The following is a 24,732-nucleotide window of genomic DNA, read 5'->3' as shown; positions in this document are numbered from 1 at the left end:
TTCTCTGCTCATCCCCTTATGCTGGAGCAAAAATCTTCTAGGCACATTGACACCCTGGTAAGTTCATGTTGGAAAAATATTAATACTTCTGAAGTTAATGAGCCAAGCTTTGAATGTAGTGGGCGGTGGCGGATACGTTTTAGTGACAAATCAAAAGCACTTTCCCTCAGTGTGCCAATCAGTAAAGATGAAATGAAGGAGCACGTGTTGACTGTAGACTCGGGGTTTCCTGCATTTTGTGCTATGGGCACACATTCTCACTAGAGATGTATCTCCTCTGGGTTTCCTTGAAGGCAGTTTCTGATTGTAAACAGAAGGTAGTGGATAGGCTCGTTGAGTCTTCTCATCAGGGAAACTGCATGATCAGAGTAAAGACAAACCCGCTACGGTCAGTCATGGAAAAGGTGTTACCATAAAAGCTGAATCTTGCTGTTTATAGTCTATGTTTCAAGTTGGATAGAACAGTTCCAAAGCTATGCCATCTGCACCGTAGCCTCATATTACCAGACTGATTACCGCTGATTACCGCTGCACTATCATTTAACTGTGTAGCGAACTGTGGTGTAAATCTTAACTTAATAAGCCTCTATTCCCCCATCTTTATTTCGGGAGTTACTTCATCTGGGAGACATAGCTCAAATTTGGGATATGTTGAAAACGGGCATGGGTTGATATGGGATAGCTTTGGCTTTCACAGAGACCCAACCGCTCATCTCGCCAACTGTCTTCAATTATAATCAAGGCATCAGTCAGTCTCTTTTCACAAATATGGGAAGTCAGGGCCATGGCATCGTCTTTAAATCATCCAGAGTTATCTTGTGGTCATTGCGGAGGATTCTAGTAATCTTCCACCAAATTGTAATATACTGTATCATCACAAGAAATGTAGACCTTGATTTATTTCACACGTGTGCTATTTAGCCTTGTTCACACTGCAGGCCTTAATGCTCAAATTGTTTTCGTTTTTCAAATCCGTTTGGGAATACTGACTGTACAATCGGCAAGTTACAAGTGGTCAAATCGGGATTTGTGTGTGTTCAGAGAGAAGTAATTTGCTGACATGGCTACGCTAGTTGTCATAGTAATGGCGAGTGAGTGGGCAGTCGTGCAGGCTGATATCTCAGAAGTTATGTAGCAAGCTAAGCTGACAACAATGCCTGCCATGGACGGAATACGATTTGTATCTGACTTCAAACCATCTACGAAGGTTGTTTGACATGTGACTTGAAATATCCTATTTTTGGCTGCAGGAAAAAGTTCATTTTTTTTTATTTGAGTCACTTCAAACTGCCAACGTGACCAAAACTTTAGACATTACCCCTGATTCAGTAGTACTCTTTAACTTTTTTTACACAGGACCTAATTTGTCTTTATGTATGTATGTGTTTATTCCTAGGTGTTGTGTTTCACTACCGGGCAAGCACCAGCAGGTACACCATGAACTATGAGAGTGCTGTCCAGGCCTGCCAAACCGTAGGAGCCTCCATTGCCACGCCTGACCAGCTGAAATCAGCGTATGAGGACGGCTTTGACCACTGTGATGCAGGTTGGATCGCAGATCTGTCAGTTAGGTAAGAAAATGAAATAATCTCCAAAATATCTCTATTTCTAAAACAAGAAATTGAAAGGTGGTTGCGATTTCAATTTAATCCACCAGAAAAGACAGAACAAATAATAAAACAAATATTGTGGTTAAGCTCCAAAATACTAATTGATAAATAAACATTCAATTATATCATAAATAGGACCGGTGGAGTTATTTCACACACGTAGCTAACAAAAATATATGGAAATGTCTGTTCTACCCAAAATTACAACCAACTAATTGCAGCATTACTGCAAAAAATGGAAGAGGCAAGTAGAAAGGGGAAAAAGTAAGGAACTTCTCTTTTGGCCTTGAATTAAAGACCAAAATTGGTAAAACAAAATGGCGATGAATTAAAAGGTATACCAGTTTCATTTAAGGACCCAAAAATTGACAGCTGTGCAATATATATTGCAAAATAGTTTGGAAGAGATTTTCGATGTACCGATTCCACGCCACATAGTTTATGAACTGATAGGCAAAACAATGGCAGATTCAAAACGTATAATTTTTCAATTTAAATTATTATGTTATATTCTTGGAACCAATAGAATGTTATATATATATATGGGGGATACAACCGTCCCAGCTTTGCAGATTTTGCTGCGAAGAGACCAAATTATTAGCTCATTTGTTTTGGTACTGTCCATATGTAGCTTGTTTTTGGTCGCAGGTCCAGGAATGGTTGAAGAAGTGCAACATTTACCTGGAGATAACTCTGCAGATAACACTTCTGGGTGATGTGAAAAGTCATAGTCAATCGATCAATAATATAATAACACTTTTAGCAAATATGTTTATCTGTAATTTTCAATATGTAGAAACTATGAGAACAGAAAGGCTCAGAACTTTTGTGAAACATCACAGCTGAAAAATATTTGTAAAAGACAAATCAAAAATGGATGGTGTTACGAGATAGATGGGAGGGGTTGTGGTGTTGAAGGGTGGGATTAAAAACAAGAAGATTACTAATAAAAAATATACTGTGTCCGTAAAATGTATATAGGTTCAGCATTTTTGATAAACAGCACAGTTAAAAATATATGGCAAAATAGAAATACAACTGGATGGTCTTCAGAGACTTCAGAGACCAATCAAAAGTGGATGGTGTTACGAGATAGAGAGGGGTTGATGGTAGCTGAAGGATGTTATTAAAACAAACAAAAGATAACTATTTTAAAATACATTGTGTCCATAAATGTATATAGTATGTTTAAGCTGGAAGTAGAAGCTGAAGTGTTGTTGTCCATTTGTTTACTCCAATTAGCTGAGGGGTGGTAGGGTAAGGGTAAAATATATTTTAAAAAGATATGTATATAAATATATTTTTTTATATTAGGGATTGGAAATTATGTAGACAATTCAATTGATGGAATCTACAATATATCTTGAGTACTAAGCTGATCTACCCCCTAAAAATAAAGATGACCATCAATTATATATTCTAGTCCATTTGTGTCAAAGACAAAGTAGACATCTTTGGTTTAATCAGAAAAGGACTGGCTCCCAGGCTACTGGTAACTGTTTTTTTACAGGGCCTAAAGTATAAAACTGCTTGGTTTACCCACTCTGCCATAGTTGTCATTGGCCTGAATGTGAACTGCACGTCTACTGAGATTGTTCAAGCCAGTGACATTTCCAGCTGTATTCTAACTCACAAGGCAGTCCCTTTTGCCTTTGTCGTAATTTTATGGTGTGACTGACACAGTGACATTTCCGGTTACAGATCAATTCAATTATCTTATCTTTTCTTTGCATATTTAGATACCCAATCACTAGACCGAGACCTGGCTGCTATGGAAACCTGCAGAGGAAGCCTGGGGTGAGGACATATGGACCCCGAAAGGCCACAGAGACCTATGACGTGTACTGTTATGTGGACAAGCTGAATGGTAAGAGAAAAAAATGTGGGACGTAGTGTCCTGGTGATACATACAATTAAATTCTATGCAGGATCAGCACATCCAATTGACCCACGCACAGGTGCTGAGTACACTGATGCTAGTTAGGGGAGAAGTGAATTTCTATACACCTGGAGATGGAAAGAGGTGACAATGTACAATGTAGGTCTTTGTCTTGTATTTTAATGTAAGCAAGTAAATGCACCTGGTGAGGCATTTCCTCTCCAAATATTTACTGGGCTACTTCTTGTTTTGTTGACCGTTTATAACACATTTTGGGGTATGTAAATAGAAATGAGTGAAAGGTACAGTAACTCTATGTAACTTTGACAATCAGCAAAGTGCCAAACGTTTTTCCCCTGACAATCACAGCGATCAACAGAGACAAGCTGTCAGTCTCTCAACATTGGACCAGGCTCTAAAAGGCTCTAAAAAAAGACACCAGAAACGATGTGATAATGGGAGCTTTAAAAGCTGCTGGCACCATAAAGGAAAAGCTTCAGAGCTGCCAATGCACTTTATCATCTCTTTGTGTATCCTCCATGCTGAGCCTGATGATAAATTGAACCTCAGTTGCAGAATGCCCCATTGCTCGTTTATAAGCTCTAACATCACTCCTCACGTCACTGAACTGAAGGCAGACGTTTAGAAAGAAAAGTGCTTTCTAGAACTGAAAAGGTTTCTTAGTAGGTCTCGATAGGAGAAACCTTGGTAGAAGCCGTTTTGGTACTAGGTAGAAGAACCCTTTTGGTTCCAGGTAGAACCCTCTTTGGAAAAGGGTTCTACCTTGAACCAAAAAGGGTTCTCCTATGGGGACAGCTGAAAAACCCTTCTGGAACCCTTGTTTTCTAAGAGTGCAGGCGTGAGGCGAAAGATATTTGGGCTATGCAACATTTAGCCCACATATATCCCCCACCACATCAGGTTGAGGGTCATATGGCTAAGGGGGTGTCATTCTGGATCATTGGATCAGTCAGCGAGGAGTACGATAATATCATTGGCATGTGTAACGGTGGTGTATTAGTGGTATTGATCTTTATGCAGTGTGACGGGGGCCAGCTGAGGAGCAGATGTAGTTGCTCAAGTATGGTGTCTGTTCTGACGTGTTTGATTATGTTGTCCAAGTTAAGTACACAGCCAATAAGTGTTGTCATCTTCATTTAGCGGGAAACCTACGTTTTGAAAGATTAATTTGACTACATTAACTGTGGACTGCCACACCCACTGTGGGGGACCTAATGGAATGATAGACAGACTGTCTTTGTGAGTGCAAACACATAGTCAGCATTGCTAGCCCACCTCAGGATAATGGAATGAATGCTGTACTGTAGTCCCAAACGAATTAGTGGGAGAACGTTTGGGCCCAGAGCTCTCCACAGCATTGACACTAGGTTGTAATTATGGGTCTATATCTCTATGCAACTGCTACCATGGTCAAATTGGAATGATAAGTCATTCCCCCATATCCATATCGACTGGATATATTGAAGCACTGTCACATAGAAGTTTCTGAAAAGGTAAATCCAAATTCTTATAATAGTGAGGACTGAACTTAAATGTAGGTATAACTTAGTGATACCACTATTGTTAGTGTAAGCAGTAACAGTTCAGTATTTCAGCACACTAAATCAGTCATGGCAAACATAGACTATTTATTAAAACATCCTGATCCTCAGTCACTAGAAAGTTGTATTTTACATGTAACCCCTATTTGTTGCAGGTGAGGTGTACTACGCACCTGTGACCTATAAGATGACGTTTGAGGAGGCGAAGGAGGAGTGTGAGAGCAGGAACGCCGTCCTGGCGTCGCCGGGTCAGCTCCACTCCGCCTGGAGACAGGGTCTGGACAGGTGTGACTACGGCTGGCTGGCCGACGGCAGCGCTCGCCACCCCGTCGCGGTACCCAGAATGCAGTGTGGCGGCGGTCTGCTGGGCGTCAGGACCATGTATCGCTACAGGAACCAGACTGGCTTCCCAGAACCCATCACCCAGCTGGGAGCATACTGCTTCAAAGGTAAACATACATTTTACTGTTATGTTCTCATCTATGTGCAAATGTTACATTTTGGATTTGAAAAAGCACTCTAAGTTCACACTATTCATAGAGTTTAGTATTTTTGCTCAAGGCCAGCGCTGTGAGTAATTGCGATGTTACCCTCTTAGGGTATAGCTCATGCACCCCTCCCCAATCCTCATATTTGCAGCAACCTCTCTGACACATATAATGAAATATCTACAAAACAGTCTTCTTGCAATATAATGTCTATAACTCATCTTGAATCAATTGTCAGGTTTATTTGCATGGTCACTTTCGTGTTTCTTTTGTTTGTTGATACAAGAAACCATCAATAAAACAGATGAAACGGATCCCTATGTAGAGCGTTGTGCGTTTTGTGCTAGAGCTAGGCTGTGTAGCCCAGTACAGTGAATTACTGACCTCACTGCATGTCCTTTTGGGTTACCGACCGTTACCTCTGGAACCAAATTGGGATTGGCTAACAGGAGTGTGAAATCATCATTCTAAACTCATGCTGCCTTTGAACTCGATGCATAGCCCAATGTGATACTAATGGATGATTTACTTACCAATAGTTTATTGGAGAGTCCTACACAATCATTGTCTGTCCGGTTTTATTACATGTAATACTGTACTTCAAGGCAGGACACATTTTTTGTTTTCTTTCTCTGTGGTTAGCCTTGGATAACCTCATTGGCACAGTTGAGCAGAGAAAACAGTCACATACTCCTTCATAAAATATACAAATATAATGTGTTAAAATAGTTCATAATATACAGTCCCTTTAGAAAGTATTCACACCCCTTGGCTTTCCCCCCCATTTTGTTGTGTTACAGCCTGAATTTCAAATGGATAAAATGTAGATTTTTTTTGGCACTGGTCTACACACAACACCCCAATTCCAAAGTGTTTATCAGATTTTTACAAAAAAAAAATATATATATATCTGAAATGTCTTGAGTCAATAAGTATTCAACCTGTTTGTCATGGCAAGCCTAAATAAGTTCAGGAGTAAAAATGTTCTTAAATGTCTTGAATCAATAAGTATTCAACCTCTTTGTTATGGTAAGCTTAAATAAGTTCAGGAGTTAAAAATGTTCTTAACAAGTAACAAAATAAGTTGCATGAATGACTACCGCATCTCTGTACCCCACACATACAATTATCTGTAAGGTCTCTCATTCCAGCAGTGAATTTCAAACACTTATTCAACCACAAAGACTAGGGAGGTTTTTCAATGCCTCGCATAGAAGGGCACCTATTGGTAGATGGGTAAAAATATATATTTTTTACATTAAATATCCCTTTGAGCATGATGAAGTTATTAATGACACTTTGGATAATGTATAAATAAACTCAGTCACTACAAAGATACAGGCGTTCTTAATTACTCAGTTACCAGAGAGGAAAGGGACCGCTCAGGGATTTCACCATGAGGCCAATGGTGACTTTAATACCGTTACAGAGTTTAATGGCTGTGATATGAGAAAACTAAAGATGGATCAACAACATTGTACAGTGCCTTGCAAAAGTATTCATCCCCCTTGGCGTTTTTCCTATTTTGTTGCATTACAACCTGTAATTTAAATGTATTTTTATTTGGTTTTCATGTAATGGACATACACAAAATAGTCCATATTGGTAAAGTGAAATGAAAAAAATTACTTGTTTCAAAAACTTCAAAAAACTAAAAATTGAAAAGTGGTGCGAGCATAGGTATTCACCCTCTTCGCTCTGAAGCCCCTAAATAAGATCTGGTGCAACCAATTACCTTCAGAAGTCACATAATTAGTTAGATAGCACACAGGTGGACTTTATTTAAGTGTCACATGATCTCAGTATATATAAACCTGTTCTGAAAGGCTGCAGAGTCTGCAACACCACTAAGCAAGGGGCACCACCAAGCAAGCTGTCACGTTCCTGACCTTATTTCCTTGGTTTAGTCTTTGTTTAGTTGGTCAGGACGTGAGTTGGGTGGGTGTAGTCTATGTTTTGTGTTTCTATGTTGGGTTTGTTGTTTGGCCTAATATGGTTCTCAATCAGAGGCAGATGTTTTGCATTGTTTCTGATTGGGAACCATATTAAGGTAGCCTGTTTGCAGTGTTGGTTTGTGGGTGATTGTTTTCTGTCTTTGTGTTCTGCACCAGATAGGACTGTTTTCAGTTTTCACATTTATTGTTTTGTAGCTTGTAGTGTTCACGTTATTATTCTTTATTAAATGAACTGTTCTCCAAACAGTTCAGGGACAAAGTTGTGGAGAAGTACAGATCAGGGTTGGGTTATACAAAAATATCAGAAACTTTGAACATCCAACGGAGCACCATTAAATCCATTATTTAAAAAATAGAAAGAATATGGCACCACAACAAACCTGCCAAGAGAGGGCCACCCACCAATACTCACGGACCAGGCAAGAAGGGCATTAATCAGAGATAACTCTGAAAGAGCTGCAAAGCTCCACAGCGGAGATTGGTGTATCTGTCCATAGGACCACTTTAAGCCGTACACTCCAGAGAGCTGGGCTTTACAGAAGAGAGCCCAGAAATAAGCAAACATGTTTGATCTTCGCCAAAAGGTATGTGAGAGACTCCCCAAATATATGGAAGAAGTACTCTGGTCAGATGAGACTAAAATTTAGATTTTTGTCCATCAAGGAAAACACAACGTCTGGGACAATCCCAACACCTCTCATCATCCCGAGAACACCATCCCCACAATGAAGCATGGTGGTGGCAGCATCATGCTGTAGGGTATGTTTTTCATCGGCAGGGACTGAGAAACTTGTCAGAATTGAAAGAATGATGGATGGCGCTAAATATAGAGAATTCTTGAGGGAAACCTGTTTCAGTCTTCCAGAGATTTGAGACTGGGACGGAGGTTCAACTACCAACAGGACAATGATCCCAAGCATACTGCTAAAGCAACTCTCAAGTGGTTTAAGGGGAAACATTTAAATGGCTTGGAATGGCCTAGTCAAAGCCCAGACCTCAATCCAATTGAGAATCTGTGGTATGACTTAAAGATTGCTGTACACCAGCGGAACCCATCCAACTTGAAGGAGCTGGAGCAGTTTTGCCTTGATGATTGGACAGAAATCCCAGTGGCTAGATGTGCCAAACTTATAGAGACATATCCCAAGATACTTGCAGCTGTAATTGCTGCAAAATGTGGCCGACAAAGTATTGACTTTAGGGGGGTGAAAAGTTACGCACACTCAAGTTTTCAGTTTTTTTGTCTTATTTCTTGTTTGTTTCACAATAAAAAATGTTTTGCATCTTCAAAGTGGTAGGCATGTTGTGTAAATCAAATGATTCATACCCACCAAAAATCTATTTTAATTCCAGGTTGTAAGGCAACAACATAGGTAAAATGCCAATGGGGGTGAATACTTTTGCAAGCCACTGTAGTTACTCCACAATACTAACCCAATTGACAGAGGAAAAAATAGGAAGCCTGTAAAGAACAAACCTATTCCTAAACATGTATCCTATTTGCAACAACGCGCTAAATTAATACTGCAAAAATTGTGGCAAAGCAATTAACTTGTTGTCCTAAATACGAAGTGTTATGTTTGGGGCAAATCCAATACAACACATTACTACTGAGTACCACTCTTCATATTTTCAAGCATAGTGGTGGCTGCACTATGTTATGGGTATGCTTCTAATCGTTAAGGACTGGGGAATTTTTCAGAATAAATTAGAAATGGAATGGAACTAAACACAGGCAAAATCCTAAAGGAAAACCTGTTTCAGTCTGCTTTCCACCAGACACTGGCAGATGAATTCCCCTTTCAGCAGGACCATAACCTAAAACACAAGACCACATCTACACTGGAGTTGCTTACAAAGAAGACAATGAATGTTCCTATGTGGCCGACATACAGTTTTGACTTAAATCCACTTGAAAATCTATTGCAAGACCTGAAAATGGTTGTCTAGCAATGATCAACAACCAATTTGACAGAGCTTGGAGAATTTTGAAAATAATAATGGGCAAATCGTGCACAATCCAGGTGTGGAAAGCTCTTAAAGACTTACTCAGAAAAACTCAGAGCAGTAATCGCTGCCAAAGGTGCTTCTACAAAGTCGTGACTCAGGGGAATACTTCAATAAATGGCAAAAATGTCTACAAATGGGTTTTCACTTTGTAATTATCTGGTATTGTGTGTAGATTGGTGTTTTGATTTAATCCATTTTGAATGCAGGGTGTCACACAACAAAATTAAGAAGGAAAATATATTTAATTAGTTTACTCCAATTAGGGAAGGAGTGGTAGGTTAAGGGGGGAAATAATAAAGATGGAAATAATCATTTACAGATAAAAAACATATGTATAGGGGATTAGAAATTATGCAGACAATTACATTGATAGAAGCCACAATCCATTAAAGCTGATCCACCCCCCAAAAAAATTGAAATAAGTCAAGGGGTATGATCACTTTCTGAAGGCACTGTACTTATCTGATGAAGTTAGATAAACTACATCTAAACATGACTATATCCGTGTGACGAAAAAGTGCAGATACAGCACCTGTCAGCCTATCTCTCTCTTTCCTCCTCTTTCAGATTGTTTCAGCTGTCAGAGTTTCCCCTTTTCCATCGCTCTCACTTGGTAGTTATCGGAGCAGACGTTAGGTTAATGGACGAAGTTACTGGCCGGACTTCTAAAGCCAGTCAGCCTCGGTGACCTCTGACCTGGGCTTTCCATCTTTTTAAAAGAGGGTCAGCGAGATAAGCCGCCCCCTACCAGGCTATTGGGTCTCCCTGAGAGACGCTAGCGCTCCGTGTGATAAGTCCCCACAGGGTTAGGAGGTCACACAAACAGGGCACCCTGACCTCCCGCTTTGTGTATTCCATTTTAGCGCTTTCAGTGCTTTTTTGGTTTTGTTCTCACCTAAGTGCTTTTCAAGTAACCCCTTTTCCATTGGCTGGAATTCTTCACAATTTCCCCTTGCAGGAACACAAAACACCAAAGAAGATGTTGTATAAACATTAGTCAGTTAGATGAAAGAGTGGCAGAGGAGGAAAATGGAGAGATAATTGGTCCCTGGACTGGAGAAAACAAAGGCCCCAGTAAAAGTGACCGCACACAAACATCCAGTGAGATAATGCACCCCGTCTGCTTTCTTATAGACCAGGGTCTATTTTTACCGTTCGTGAAAAAAGTTTCTCAAACCTTACATTAGAGATAGCTGCGTGGAGAAGGAGGGCAAGTACGTAGTGCTGAAGAGTTGCTGTCTGCTTTACACAGTCTGTGTCGCGTCCACTGAGGAGAGAATACTGAAACTGTCACACTGTCTGTGCCTGTGCCCGTGTCTGTACGGTATATGAGAGCGGGAGAGAGAGAGGGTGAGAGGGTGAGAGAGAGTGTGAGTGGAGAGTGCGAGTGGGTCAGACATTGGGACAGGGTGAGAACAAGCAAGGATGTGCCTTCTGAACAATCAAGCTTTGATCCAGTCACAGAGCAGTCTGGGAGGAATTCATTCTTGGTCTCTTAGCAGCTTAATCTCTATTTTTCATATGGTGCTGTAACTTATAGAGAGGGATCATAATTATGATTAGTCTATTTAAAATGAATACTGGAGTAGCAGCCCAAGTGACCACAAATACAAATACATATAAAAGTCGGGAGCTGGACCACAGGGAGGGAAACACTAGTAAACACAGAGACTGTGGGAGGACAGGCATGGAAGAGACCAGAAGACAAGACTCAGGGCCACTCCACAAAACCACAACAGAAGATGCCGTAAAATTTATATGCTGTTTAATTGACCCTTAATGGCCCCATGAATGCCCGTAGACACAATAGGAAATGTAAAATGAATGTTCAACGTGTGCTCTGAAATAGAAAGCTTTGAAAATGACCTCACCTACATTATCTGCTTTAGCGAGGTAAATTAGCCCGTGTTAGTGGTGGGAATGTGGGAAAAGAACATTCAGAGTGGATCAACAGGATAATATTGTACTTCAAGACACAGTTTACGACCATTACTTGGTAATGTCCACCCTTGTTATGATCACAAGCCTCTGGGGTGGATGCTGTGAAACTCCTTCCAAAACCAATGCTCCAGAGAGTCTCCTCCATACCATTTCAGAATTATATCATTATTTCTTAGAGAGTGAGGGTGAATTTATGGTTGGACCAGGGGTAGAAACAGTAGCTGTCAAAGCTTTGTGGGTATGTCCCACGAGACAATGATGTCTCTCTAAGTGTCATGTTATTTCTAAAGACTACTTCTCTCTGTAGGGTTCATACTGAAGTCTATACTGGCGTTGTGCCATACACCAGTGTGTGTGCTGCATTGTGAGTGGGTAGTGCTGTGTGAAACTTGGTGGATTGAGTGAGTTGGCAAGGTATAGCCAAGACAAACGTGCCATTCTGGTGCCAGCCAAGGAGCCTCAGACAAGAACTGAATAGTTTGAAAATAGAATGAAAGATCCCAGATGAAATAGTTATGTGGTCCAAAAATAAAACGCTGGGATATTAATTTACTGTCTATTAATCACTCTGATCTTATGTAACAAAGTATTTTTGGGCCTGGACAAATTTTCCTATGCTGGTCATTGGTTATTTTGGTCTGCAGTTTTTTTGTCTGGGGATTTATTTGACAGTAATACACTTTATTTATCTTTCTCTATCCTCAGCTAGGAAGAAGCTGATAAATCAGATGACTTGGGTGGAAGTGTCTGTGGAGGGTGCTACCACGCCTCACCCCATGCTGGCCACATCCGCCATTGGTCCCACCACAGCTCTCTCTCTCCTGGACAGAGGCAGCACTACTCAGACCCCAGGTTTTGAACTTGTTTCAGAGACCGGAGAATCAGCCGAAACAGCGGCCCCTTCATCTATGTTCTCAACCAGTATGGTATCGCCTCGCCCCACCCCGGTAACACATGAAGGCGATCTTGAGGAGGTGACCTCGCCACACACCACTGCCGCTGCAAAACAAGAAGGCGACATTTTCACGACAACATCCTTCCCCGATTACAATGTTGATGACTTTGAGGAAAGCCCAAGCCATGTGGAGTCGTTCCCTCCCCGTGGAGACACGTTCCAAGCTCCACCCACAACAGGAAGTCCACATCCTAGTGATTCTACCTTCCCTGCTTCCCCTCAGGCCACTGCAGTCGTCCAGGTAGAAGATGCCACACCTGAAGTGTCCGTAGATACCGCCGTGGCCCTGCCATCGAGCACGGGAGAGAGATTGGCTGAGCCCACAGAAGAACCAGAGAATCACAATGTGATAGAAGTGGGCACAGTTCAGCCTGACAGTCTTCTAGAGGCCTCTCCAAGCACAGAACCCATGTTTGCTCATGGAAACACAGAGGAAACCACCCTGGAAGGGATCACTGCAGAGATGTCCTCTGACCTGATAGACACCCAATCAGTTTCGACAACCGAACCAACTGAACCAATCACCACTGAGAAAACTAAAGATGCACCTGTTAGTACTGAGGACACTACATATGAGTCCAGTCTACATGTAACTGAACAGCCCTCCACTCTTGAAACCGCAGACGATTCCACAATGGTGATGGCCTCCGCCACTCAAGATGCGTCTGTACGTGGAACTGCCACTGCCTCGCCCACAACAGCAGAGGTCCTTGAGGGATCCCCTAATGCAGTCATCACTGAAACTACCCCACCCACAATATCCACTGTCACTCCCAGTCTGGTTGTGACCTTATTCACTGAAGATGTGGAGGGCAGAGGACTGGGTCCCGAAACCATCGCTGACCTGGGCTCCACTGCTGCGGTCACCTTGCCACCTACACCAAGGGCATCATATACAGTGGCAGTAAACACTGAGGACAGAAGCACACTTAGCCCCCACACTGATTCATACAGTCCCGCTGGCACGACAGTGTACCCAGAAAGAGAGCCATACTCTGAGGATGGCCTTCATTCAACGACCCCCTCCCCAGGCTATGTTGATGAAATTGGAACTGCAGGATTTGTAGAGGGTACCCCACCCGTTCCGCCAACCCAAGCGGTGCATGACGATCCCTCAACAAGCATCTCTACCACCACTGTCATGGATGAAACAACCATGATTACCACCATTGTGTGTGATACAGAGCCCAACACCAGCATGGAGACCACTACCCCAACACAATCAGGAGCTACAAGATCAGCAATACCAACAAAGTCATCATCAAAGCCTTTAGATGGCTCAGCAACTGATGCCCCGACCACACCCTCATCCCAATACTCAATCATACAAGTTATCACTCACCCGGCTGAGACAGAAGGGGCTTCTAAAGCTGAGCCCACACAGAAACTACTTCCTCGTGATATAGAGACACCAGCCATTCTGTACAAGGAGGATGCGAGTCAAACACAGGATCCACCAAGTGTTTCTACAACCACCACTTCACATGCAACCGTGACCTCTAAGGAACCTTCCTCAGTTAATCCAACAGCAGCCGCCATTCTCATCGGCAGTGAGACGTCAGCTGAGGATGTGAGCTCAGGTGATCAGGTCATTGAAGAGTCCACCACTCACTTTCCTGAGTCCCTCAGTGAAACCTTGACTGAAGGCCAGGGCACCACCACAGACATCGATACAGAGTTCTTCTCATTTGCTCCCTTGACCTCCACCAGCGCTCCAGCCACTGTGGGCCCAGATGGACTCCCCATCCAAGTCATCAACATCAATGCCGACGAGCAGAAGCAAAACGAGTCAGGTAAAAAGAATACCTCTTGTTCACTACATTCCATTAAGTGCATTGTTATGGTTATATGATATAGGCTAGACATTTGAGGTAAACGTTGCTCTGTACCAATTCAGAGTTCGGTGACCTATGTAAAGTTTGTTATATAAAGGTCAAACTACAAGTAGCTCTCCAGATGATGACTCTTTTCTTGACAGTGATCTTGTCCGCATGAGTTAATTGTGGTAGATACATTTTGCTGTACGTCACCTGGAAAGACCAGTACTTCCTGTAATAGGATTAGGCCTACTACATAGTAATGTGGTGCATAAGGACTAGTTCTTCAGATCAGACCATGCCTGGGATCCTTTATGTCTGCTCTGGTAGGAGGTCAGATGTGTTAGACTACTGTTACTCGGGTGTGATATCAACTGGATCACTTGCAAACTGTTGACTTGCTAAAAAGCTTATGAAAACATAAGCACAGTACATGTTTTGGTTTTACTGTGGAGAACCGCTCTATATGTTTTGGCCTAGGCCCTATGTGACAGAGAGCGGTTGTCTGTAATGTAGGCATGTGTTAACACTTATAGCATACTGTGCCGTTGCTCTCTGTCGATGCACATGAATGTACAGTAGAGGGTTTTTTGGCAGATACAGTAAGACCATGTGCTGTCCAGGGTCCTGAAGTGGGGGTTTTGACTCTCAGCCAAGGAGAATGCATGTGCTATTCTCTCTCCCTCTCACACACAGACATACGCATAGCGGCGTTGCTACATCAGCATCTGGTTTGGTTGTTGTTAATTTTAGTACCTTTATGGAACATCTCTCATCAGGATTTTACCACCTTCAAAGCTTACACCAACCATCATTTTAGCAATAATGTTTATAGTTTTTTGGCTTTGCAAATGGTGAAGCTGTCCTCTTTTGGAATATGCTAACAGTATTCTGATTTAGCATGGGTGCTAACTATGCTACATGATTGAACACATCTTCGTGGGTGACAACACAGTTAGCCATCTAGTTTATCATGTATCTCTACGTATATGGGTGATTCTACAGACATGGTGCAAATTGCATTCCCACCGCCAAAAATATCTAAAAAAGTTCAAGAAAAACTCTGACCAAAAACGTTCTTTTGGTATTTGCTTTTCATTAGTCGTTGATATAGACCCAAATAGTTTTGCATGTCAGCAATCATGTTTTTAAGATATATCACTTTTAAAGTACAGAAATACAGCCGGTATGATTGTCATTACCGAAACAAAACATTAAAATACTGTGGAATTAATGTGCCATGAACGAAAAGTTTGCCTTTTTACAACCAAATCTCTGTCTTTTGTGTAAATGGAATGTTACAGTGCATTTGGAAGGTATTCGGACCCCTTCACTTTTTCCACATTGTTACGTTACAGCCTTATTCTAAAATGGATTAAATAAAAAAAGGGCCTCATCAATCTACACACAATACCCCATAATGACAAAACCAAAACAGGTTTTAGAAATGTTTGCAGAAGTACAAATAATTTTAAAAAAGGCCATTCCTAGAGCTGGCCGCCTGGCCAGACAGAGCAATCGGGGGAGAAGGGCCTTGGTCAGTGAGGTGACAGAGCTCTAGTGTTCCTCTGTGGAGATGGGAGAAACTTACAGAAGGACAACCATCTCTGCAGCACTCCACCAATCAGGCCTTTATGGTAGATTGGCCAGACGGAAGCCACTACTCAGTAAAAGGCACATGACAGCCTGCTTGAAGTTTGTCAAAAGGCACCTAAAGGACTGATGAAACAAAGATAGAACTGTTTGGCCTGAATGCCAAGAGCTTGAGAGGATCAGCAGAGAAGAATGGGAGAAACTCCCCAAATGCAGGTGTGCCAAGCTTGTAGCGTCATACCCAAGACGACTCAAGACTGTAATCGCTGCCAAAGGTGCTTCAACAAAGTACTGAGTAAAGGGTCTGAATACTTACGTAAATGTTATATATCAGTAAAAAAATTGAATATACATTTATAAACATTTTGCTTTGTCATTATGGGTGTAGATTGATGAAGGAAAAAACTATTTTAGAATAGTTTAGAATTTTAGAATAGTGTACAACATCTAAACTGCATCACTATACTGAGAGCTTTCCGTTTCTAAAAGGATGTATTTGGGTGGTTTTAAAGCGTTTGTTCATGTTTTTTCATAGCACCCTTACTGCACAACGAGGATGAGGAAATGAATCGCTGGGTTGGCTAATTTTCTCAAAAAGGATGACAGATAATCCTGAGTGAATCGTGAATAATGATGTGTGAGACAGAGGGTCAAACATCTTACAGCTAAGAAATGCTAGCCTCTCTTGTTATTGGTAATAGCGAGAGGTTAGCATGTCTTGGCGGTATGATTATTGAACCCCTGTAACTTTCTCACTCATCATTATTAACGATTCATTCAGGATTAGCCACAATCATGGTAGCATCCACATCAATGTAGAAGTGTTTAGAAAATTTATATTCTAATTTTCAATAAAAGTGACTTCAAAATGACACAATACATTATTTACATTGGGCAAAAATTATCTGAAACACAACCAAAACGAACTGCAAATGCATCCAACACATTTGTAGTCACAAGCTTGATGTAGTCATTGCTGTTGGCTGTCGCTGTTGGCTGGGCTCCCTGCCTGTGCCATTAAACCCCTACAACTCATCCAGAGCGCCGCAGCCCGTCTGGTGTTCAACCTTCCCAAGTTCTCTCACGTCACCCCGCTCCTCCGCTCTCTCCACTGGCTTCCAGTTGAAGCTCGCATCCGCTACAAGACCATGGTGCTTGCCTACGGAGCTGTGAGGGGAACGGCACCTCAGTACCTCCAGGCTCTGATCAGGCCCTACACCCAAACAAGGGCACTGCGTTCATCCACCTCCAGCCTGCTCGCCTCCCTACCACTGAGGAAGTACAGTTCCCGCTCAGCCCAGTCAAAACTGTTCGCTGCTCTGGCCCCCCAATGGTGGAACAAACTCCCTCACGACGCCAGGACAGCGGAGTCAATCACCACCTTCCGGAGACACCTGAAACCCCACCTCTTTAAGGAATACCTAGGATAGGATAAAGTAATCCTTCTGACCCCCCCCCCCCCCCCTTAAAAGATTTAGATGCACTGTTTGTAAAGTGGCTGTTCCACTGGATGTCATAAGGTGAACGCACCAATTTGTAAGTCGCTCTGGATAAGAGCGTCTGCTAAATGACTTAAATGTAAATGTAAATTGCGTGCTAGCAATATCGGACCAAATACCAATTTTGACTAATCTATTTATAAGAATCTTTAGGGGTGTCAATAACTTTGAGAAAAAAGTATTAATTGTTAAACAAAATCTCTGAGCAATTGTATTCATGTCATATAATTTCCCTATTTTTTGGAGCAAACAAAACACACGTAGCTCAGTATATGTGTCACGACCGTTATATGACGAATGAGTGGACCAAGGCGCAGCATGAAAGAAAGCCATCTTCTTTTAATGAAGAAAAAAACACTTCCTAAACGAACAAAAAAAAAACGTGAAGCTAAAACGAACTAAGTGCACACATGCAACATAGAACATAGACAATTACCCACAATCACCTAAAGCCTATGGCTGCCTTAAATATGGCTCCCAATCAGAGACAACAATAAACAGCTGTCTCTGATTGAGAACCAGGCAACCATAGACTTTCCTAAACCTCTATACTGAACACAACCCCATACACTATACACAACCCCCTAAACAATACACACAACCTAAACTAGACAAAACACACAAACATCCCATGTCACACCCTGACCTAACTAAACTAATAAAGAAAATCAATATAACAGAGGCCAGGGTGTGACAATATGAGCTATTTATTTTATACAGTCATTATTACTCATCTTTATCAAGGCTTTTAATCATTTCAAACACCACTGGACATACATCATTTCCATAATTGAATCACACAATTCAAAAACCCATTTCATAGAGAATTTTACAAACTGGACTATACTGTATGTAGCAACTTACTTTGAAGAGATGGTGATTGGGTCTAAATATGTGTTTGGTGTTTCTAAAATCAGTGTACTTGTCTTCAACTGTCATTTTCCGAAAGTCTCTTCCCACACACTCTCCCCACATGCCCACACATTGTTTTCAGCTTCAGACGCATCTGCATTCACCAAATTGTGTGTGGTTATCCTTAGACATAATCTCCAGACGTGCATAGAGAACTGTTGATATGTTGTCCAAAACATTTTGGGGTTTGACATTTTTCTTCTAAAAGATACACCAAAAAGACATTTTACGTACCTTTCTTTAGTATTTTACTGCTGGAAAGATGAAAAAAAGTATTTATCCACAACCTGCTATGTATACATTCAGTCCTAGAGTATCTTAACAAAATGAAACCAAAATATTTAGGCTGACTTCATCCAGTGTCCAGAATGTTTTTGTTGTTGTTGTGTGATATACAAATATGCACATATTTAATGAGGAGTCACATCATTTGCATATTTTCATACAATATTTCAAATGGATTGTAATACAAAAAAGTTACAATTTGTGTCCACATTCAACTGGTAAAGGTTGATTGCGATGTGATTAAGGGAGAAAAATGTACCTTATTAGGGTGTGTTGTCTGGCCTTAATTAAAATCATCACAACATTTTACTCTATATAGGCCACTTTAGCGTATTTTTTTGAAATACCTTAGACCAAGCAAGAGTCATGTCGGCTATTTAAAAAGACCCTTCGAAAATGACAGGAGAAAAGCCCCTGAGTATCAGCCTATTGTCAGATTTTTACATGATCATACACTGTAGCTATAAAGCGCAAAAAACAAATAAATAACATGACTTCCAATCAAGTCGTTGGATTAAATAAGAGTAAACAGGTATATATTCCATGTCCACCCTTCTAGACCTGTCAAGGGACCTCTTGCGAAACCCGTTTTTTGTTATTGTTTTCCTATCCCCCCTAGCTAGCTAGCGAATTCCTCTGTGGGTCCTCTCTCCCACATCCGTTGACAGACTGCAGCTTAGTGCCTGGACCACCTCAACTCGGTCAGTCAGTCCAGCTGAACAGATGTCCAGACAGAAATGGGGGTCATAGAAGAAATAAACACTGAATGAAAAATGAAAAAGGCCACAATCTCTCGGCATGCAGCTGTTTATTGTATTAACAGGTCTTGCGGTCAGCATAACAGTGAGGCCTCCGGAACCTCATGATGTCAATTATGACTTAGGCTTACTCCCCCCACTGTTCTTTCTCGCTATCTCTGGTATTCTCCTTCATGGAGGCAGCCGCAATGGTGTAAGACAACGGAATGCGGTGTGTTGAGTTCCACAACTCACCTCACGGTCAATTGGCCAGCGGAGAGATTACTGAACAGGAGTGTCTTACAACTTAGTAGGCAGGTTATTGGTTGGATGACGGTTGCTCAGAGTGGCAGTGTGTCTCAGGCTAAATTACTCATGATTGTTGAGTAATGCTGGGGTATAGGTAGGATAGCGTAATTATAATATTTCACCATGAGTCGTAATGCCACTGTTCAGAGTAAGGCAAGTCGTTTCTCCTGAAGTTGCCTTTTAACGTATGTCAGTAACCTTACCTCACCCACTTCACATTACAGTATATGGGAATGTTTTATACTTTTGTCCTTAAGTCAGAGGATATGGCTGGTCTTGAAGAAAGTTGAGGTAGAGAAATATGAGGAGAGAAGGGATACATGCACACACATGGTTTCCAGCATGGCAATCATGTTGTGACTGTGAGCATCCAACCAGAGCTATGCACTCAAGCTTTCCTGACCTAATGTGGTGCTACACTAATTGTAAATGAGTCTGGTGTTCTAGCACAGTGGTACAAGACACATATGGTTTGGGACTGCCATGGAGCCTGGGTACTGGTGATCTGGACTCCCTCTCCCTCTGAGTGCAGGCCTGATGGTGCAACCTGGGGAGAGAGCCAAAGCTGTGTGCAGAGGAGCCACACCAAGGACCAAGGCCACACCCTCTGTGTGTGTGTGTGTGTAACTCCCTCTGCCAGCCTGGCAGCAAAGGAGGAGGCTTGGCAGCCTACCTGACTAAGCACAGATGCCTGTCATCACACTGCAGCCTGAACACCAACTCAATATTCTAGAAGACTGCTGTGTGTACTCGTACACGTTTTGTACTATGATAAACATTTTAAGGCAAAGACTCCCCTCTCTGTGCAGCCAGGCCACCTGTGATACAAGTCAGTATTCGACATCCATCCATGTCCGACGACGTCGGGAGAAGACGTGGAAACTGGCCACTAGGGGCAACAGTGAGCGCTGTTACCTTCAAGTAGGATTCAGTTTTGCGAGGGCATTGTGAACGGGGAGAAACATGGATGCATGTCTAATTCTGACATGGGACTGCGGAAGTTAGTTGCTCTGTAAGGACAGCTGAGCAGCTGGTGTTGTGGTGGCCTGACTAGAGAGGGAGATTATGGGTGTTTTAGTGCCACATTGTTTGGTGCAACCAGGACCTTCACCGAAGAAACCCCTGGTTTATGGAAAGTGGCCTCTGAAAGATATTGTCCCGTTTTGTACACTCACTGGAGTCATAGTAAACAAAGGGCTTGAGAAGTTAGAATAATCATTCACATCTCCCAGTTGAAAATGAACAAACATATTCCATAAGTGCACATTGGTATTTGTCCACTTATAATTTGACCTTCAAGTTTTTGTGTGTGGTCCAACCTTATTATGTGCTATCCAGTGCAAAATGATTCCTTCAAAGCAACCACATTACCTACCTGCCCATTGAATTGCAGTAATGAGATACACAAGGCCCTGTGGGGCTGGTGAGTTGTGTTGCTGAGTTCATGATTTGCACACAACAGAGCGTTTGTGCCTGTCCTCAGCATGGAGCACTGCTCTTCCTCCAGAGCCACCGCTGGCCTGGGTTTATGTGGGCGTCTGGTTTTATTTGAACAGATTCGTAATACGGCACCAGGAGCTTGGGCACCGGCCACTGAGCAACTGAGGCTGGAAGGGACAGGAGGGAAGCGGGGAGCCATGGCAATTGTGGTGGTGGTGGTGGTGGTGGGGAGTAGAAAGGGGAGGGGAGTGGTTGTGAGTTGGGGCTGTCGAGTGAGGTAAGGTGCGGTGATTAAATAGGGGGGTTGTGTGTGTGTGTGTGTGTGTGTGTGTGTGTGTGTGTGTGTGTGTGTGTGTGTGTGTGTGTGTGTGTGTGTGTGTGTGTGTGTGAGGGGTTGGGTTATTGCTCTCTTGTGTTCCCAGGCTCCACTGGCCTTAAACAGGTGTCAGACTCCTGCAGGTGTTCTCTCTCCCAGCCACTAATCTAGCTGAGCCACAGCTTGTGGGAAACTCCACTTTTCAGATGGGGGAGAGAGAGATGGATGGAGGAGGAGTGAATAGTGAATGAATAACCATTATCCCCTACCCTGGCGTTGGTTGGATTGCAAGTCACAAGCCAAAGAATGCAGAGCTGTTCACTATAACAGAGAGACCACAACACTGCTCTGTGTTAAGCCATTTGCCACCTGCTTTATAGCTAGTTTTAGTTTTGTCAGATCAGGGAGTGAAGCACAACGTTTGTTAAACATTTTGGAGAAGAAAAAAAAAAGAAAAGAGGATTGTGCGCCTCGAGGGGACTCGTGAGCACTTATTTTCCAAAGGCTTTAGGCAGTTGTGTGGGCCGATCTTCGGATGTTGCGCACGTTCCTCTCCAGGGAAACACTGACATCCAGTGGATCTGCTCAGGGCAGGAACAGGATGTCCATCTTTGCTCAGGGCCTAAGCTAACTTGGGGTCTGAGAGGGACCTTTCAGCCAAAAGGGCAGGGGCTTAATAAGGTCAGTGTTACACCGAGCATACAGCACATTCGGAAAGTATTCAGACCCCTTGATTTTTTCCACAATTTGCTATGTTATAGTCTTATTCTAAAATGGATTTAATTGTTTTTCCCTCATCAATCTACACACTACCCCATAAAGACAAAGCAAAAACAGGTTATTATACATTTTTGCAAAAGTATAAAAAAAAACTGAAATATCACATTTACATAAGTACTCAGACACTTTACTCAGTGTACTTTGTTGAAGCACCTTTGGCAGCTTTTACAACCTCGAGTCAGCTTGGGTATGACGTTACAAGCTTGGCATACCTGCATTTGGGGAGTTTCTCCCATTCTTCTCTGCAGATCCTCCCAAGCTCTGTCAGGATGGATGGGGAGTGTTACTGCACAGCTATTTTCAGGTCCCTCCAGAGATGTTGGATTGGGTTCAAATCCAGTCTCTGGCTGGGCCACTCAAAGACATTCAGAGACTTGTCCCGAAGCCACTCCTGAATTGTCTTGGCTTTGTGCTTAGGGTCGTTGTCCTTGTTGGATGGTGAACCTTTACCTCAGTCTGAGATCTTGAGTGCTCTGGAGCAGGTTTTCATCAAGAGATCCTTGATGAAAACCTCTGTACTTTGCTCCGTTCATCTGTCTCTCAATCCTGAGTAGTCTCCCAGTCCCTGCCGTTGAAAAACATCCCCAAAGCATGATGCTGCCACCACCATGCTTCACCGTAGGGATGGTACCAGGTTTCCTCCAAACAGGACGCTTGGCATTCAGGCCAAAACGTTCAATCTTGGTTTCATCAGACCAGAGAATCTTGTTTCTCATGGTCTAAGAGTCCTTTAGGTGCCTTTTGGCAAACTTCAAGTGGGGTGTCATTTCGTCTGGCCACTGTACCATAAAGGCCTGATTGGTGGAGTGCAGCAGAGATAGTTGTCCTTCTGGAAAGTTCTCCCATCTCCACAGAGGAACTTTGGAGCTCACTGACCAAGGCCCTTCTCCCCCGATTGCTCAGTTAGGCCGAGCGGCCAGCTCTAGGAATGGTCTTGGTGGTTCCAAACTTCTTCCATTTAAGAATGATGGAGCCCACTGTGTTCTTGGGGACCTTCAATGCTGCAGACATTTTTTGGTACCCTTCCCCAGATATGTGCCTCGACACAATTATGTCTCGGAGCTCTACAGACAATTCCTTCGACCTCGTGGCTTGGTTTTTGCTCTGACATGCACTGTCAACTGTGAGACCTTATATAGACAGGTGTGTTCCTTTCCAAATCATGTCCAGTCAATTGAATTTTCCACAGGTGGACTCCAATCACGTTGTAGGAACATCTCAATGATGATCAATGAAAACAGGATGCACCTGATCTCAATTTCGAGTCTCATAGCAAAGGGTCTCAGTATTTATTTTCGCAAAAATGTGTAAAAGACTGTTTTTGCTTTGTCATTATGGGGTATTGTTTGTGAGGATTTTTTATTTATTTAATCCATTTTAGAATAAGCCTGTAACATAACAAAATGTGTAAAAATGGAAGGTGCCTGAATACTTTCTGAATGCACTGTATGCAATCAGTGTTCAAAACATTAGGAACACCTACCTATAATTAAGTTGCACCCCCTTTTGCCCTCAGAACAACCTCACTTCATAGGGGCATGGACTCTACAAGGTCTCGGAAGCACTCCAGAGGGATGCTGGCCTGTGTTGACTCCAATACTTCCTACAGTTGTGTCAAGTTGCCTGGATGTCCTTTGGGTGGTGGATCATTCTTGATAATTACGGGAAACTGTTGAGCATGAAAAACCCAGCAGCGTTGTAGTTTTTGACACACTCAAATCGGTGCACCTGGCACCTACTACCATACCCCGTTCAAAGGCACTTAAATCTTTTGTCTTGCCCATTCACCCTCTGAATAGCACACATCCACAATCCATGTCTCAATTGTCTCAAGGCTTAAAAATCCTTCTTTAACCTGTCTCCTCCCCTTCATCTACACCAATTAAAGGGGATTTAACAAGTGAAATCAATAAGGGATCATCACTTTCACTTGGATTCACCTGGTCAGACTACAGTATGTCATTAAAAGAGCAGGTGTTCCTAATTGTAACGGTCCTGACCTGTTTTATGTTGTTTTTGTATGTGTTTAGGTCAGGGCATGTGTTTTGGGTGGGCAGTCTATGTTATCTGTATCTATGTTGGTTTTGGGTTGCCTGGTATGGCTCTTAATTAGAGACAGGTGGTTTGCGTTTTCCTCTAATTAAGAGTCATATTTAGGTAGGGCGTTCTCACTGTTTGTGGGTGATTGTCTCCTGTGTCGTTGAATGTATGTACCATACGGGACTGTTTGGCTGTTCGTTTATTTTGATGTCGTCTGTGTCCTGTCCGTGAGTTTACGTGTAGTTATGTAAGTTTATGTTCAGGTTTTGTCGACGTCGTTTTCTTGTTTTGTAAATTTTAAAGTGTTTTGTTTTTCGTGTTGCCATCGTCGTATTGAAATAAAAGATGGCTTATTTCCCAAATGCTGCATTTTGGTCTGATGATCCTTCTCTCCTCTCCTCGTCCGAGGATGAGGAGAAAGACAGCCCTTACACTAATTCATTTGTACACTCAGTGTATATGGATGAATAATGCTCCCCGTAAGAGCCTGATTGAAGCATCAGTGACAAACAATGTGAGGTTGGCCAGATAACATCACGTTAATTCGTGGAGCACGTCACTCAGTGTGCTTTCCAAACCAAGTTTGGAGTTTTTATAAGACCTG

At 42.4% G+C, this 24,732-nt stretch overlaps 1 protein-coding gene across 1 annotated transcript in view; it reads left to right on the top strand.

The window, feature by feature from the left end:
• Positions 1 to 24,732, top strand: part of LOC129825905 (versican core protein-like) — a 79,625-nt gene that overhangs the window by 19,758 nt on the left and 35,135 nt on the right. The window contains exons 4-6 of the mRNA XM_055886015.1: positions 1,397 to 1,571; positions 3,350 to 3,477; positions 5,207 to 5,500. Of these exons, the coding sequence (XP_055741990.1) occupies positions 1,397 to 1,571; positions 3,350 to 3,477; positions 5,207 to 5,500 (597 nt within the window). The remainder of the gene's footprint in view (positions 1 to 1,396; positions 1,572 to 3,349; positions 3,478 to 5,206; positions 5,501 to 24,732) is intronic.

This window comes from Salvelinus fontinalis, chromosome 28 (assembly GCF_029448725.1).
Source record: "Salvelinus fontinalis isolate EN_2023a chromosome 28, ASM2944872v1, whole genome shotgun sequence".
In the NCBI taxonomy this organism is placed as follows: domain Eukaryota; kingdom Metazoa; phylum Chordata; class Actinopteri; order Salmoniformes; family Salmonidae; genus Salvelinus; species Salvelinus fontinalis.
This window is presented reverse-complemented; position numbering and strand designations above follow the sequence as displayed.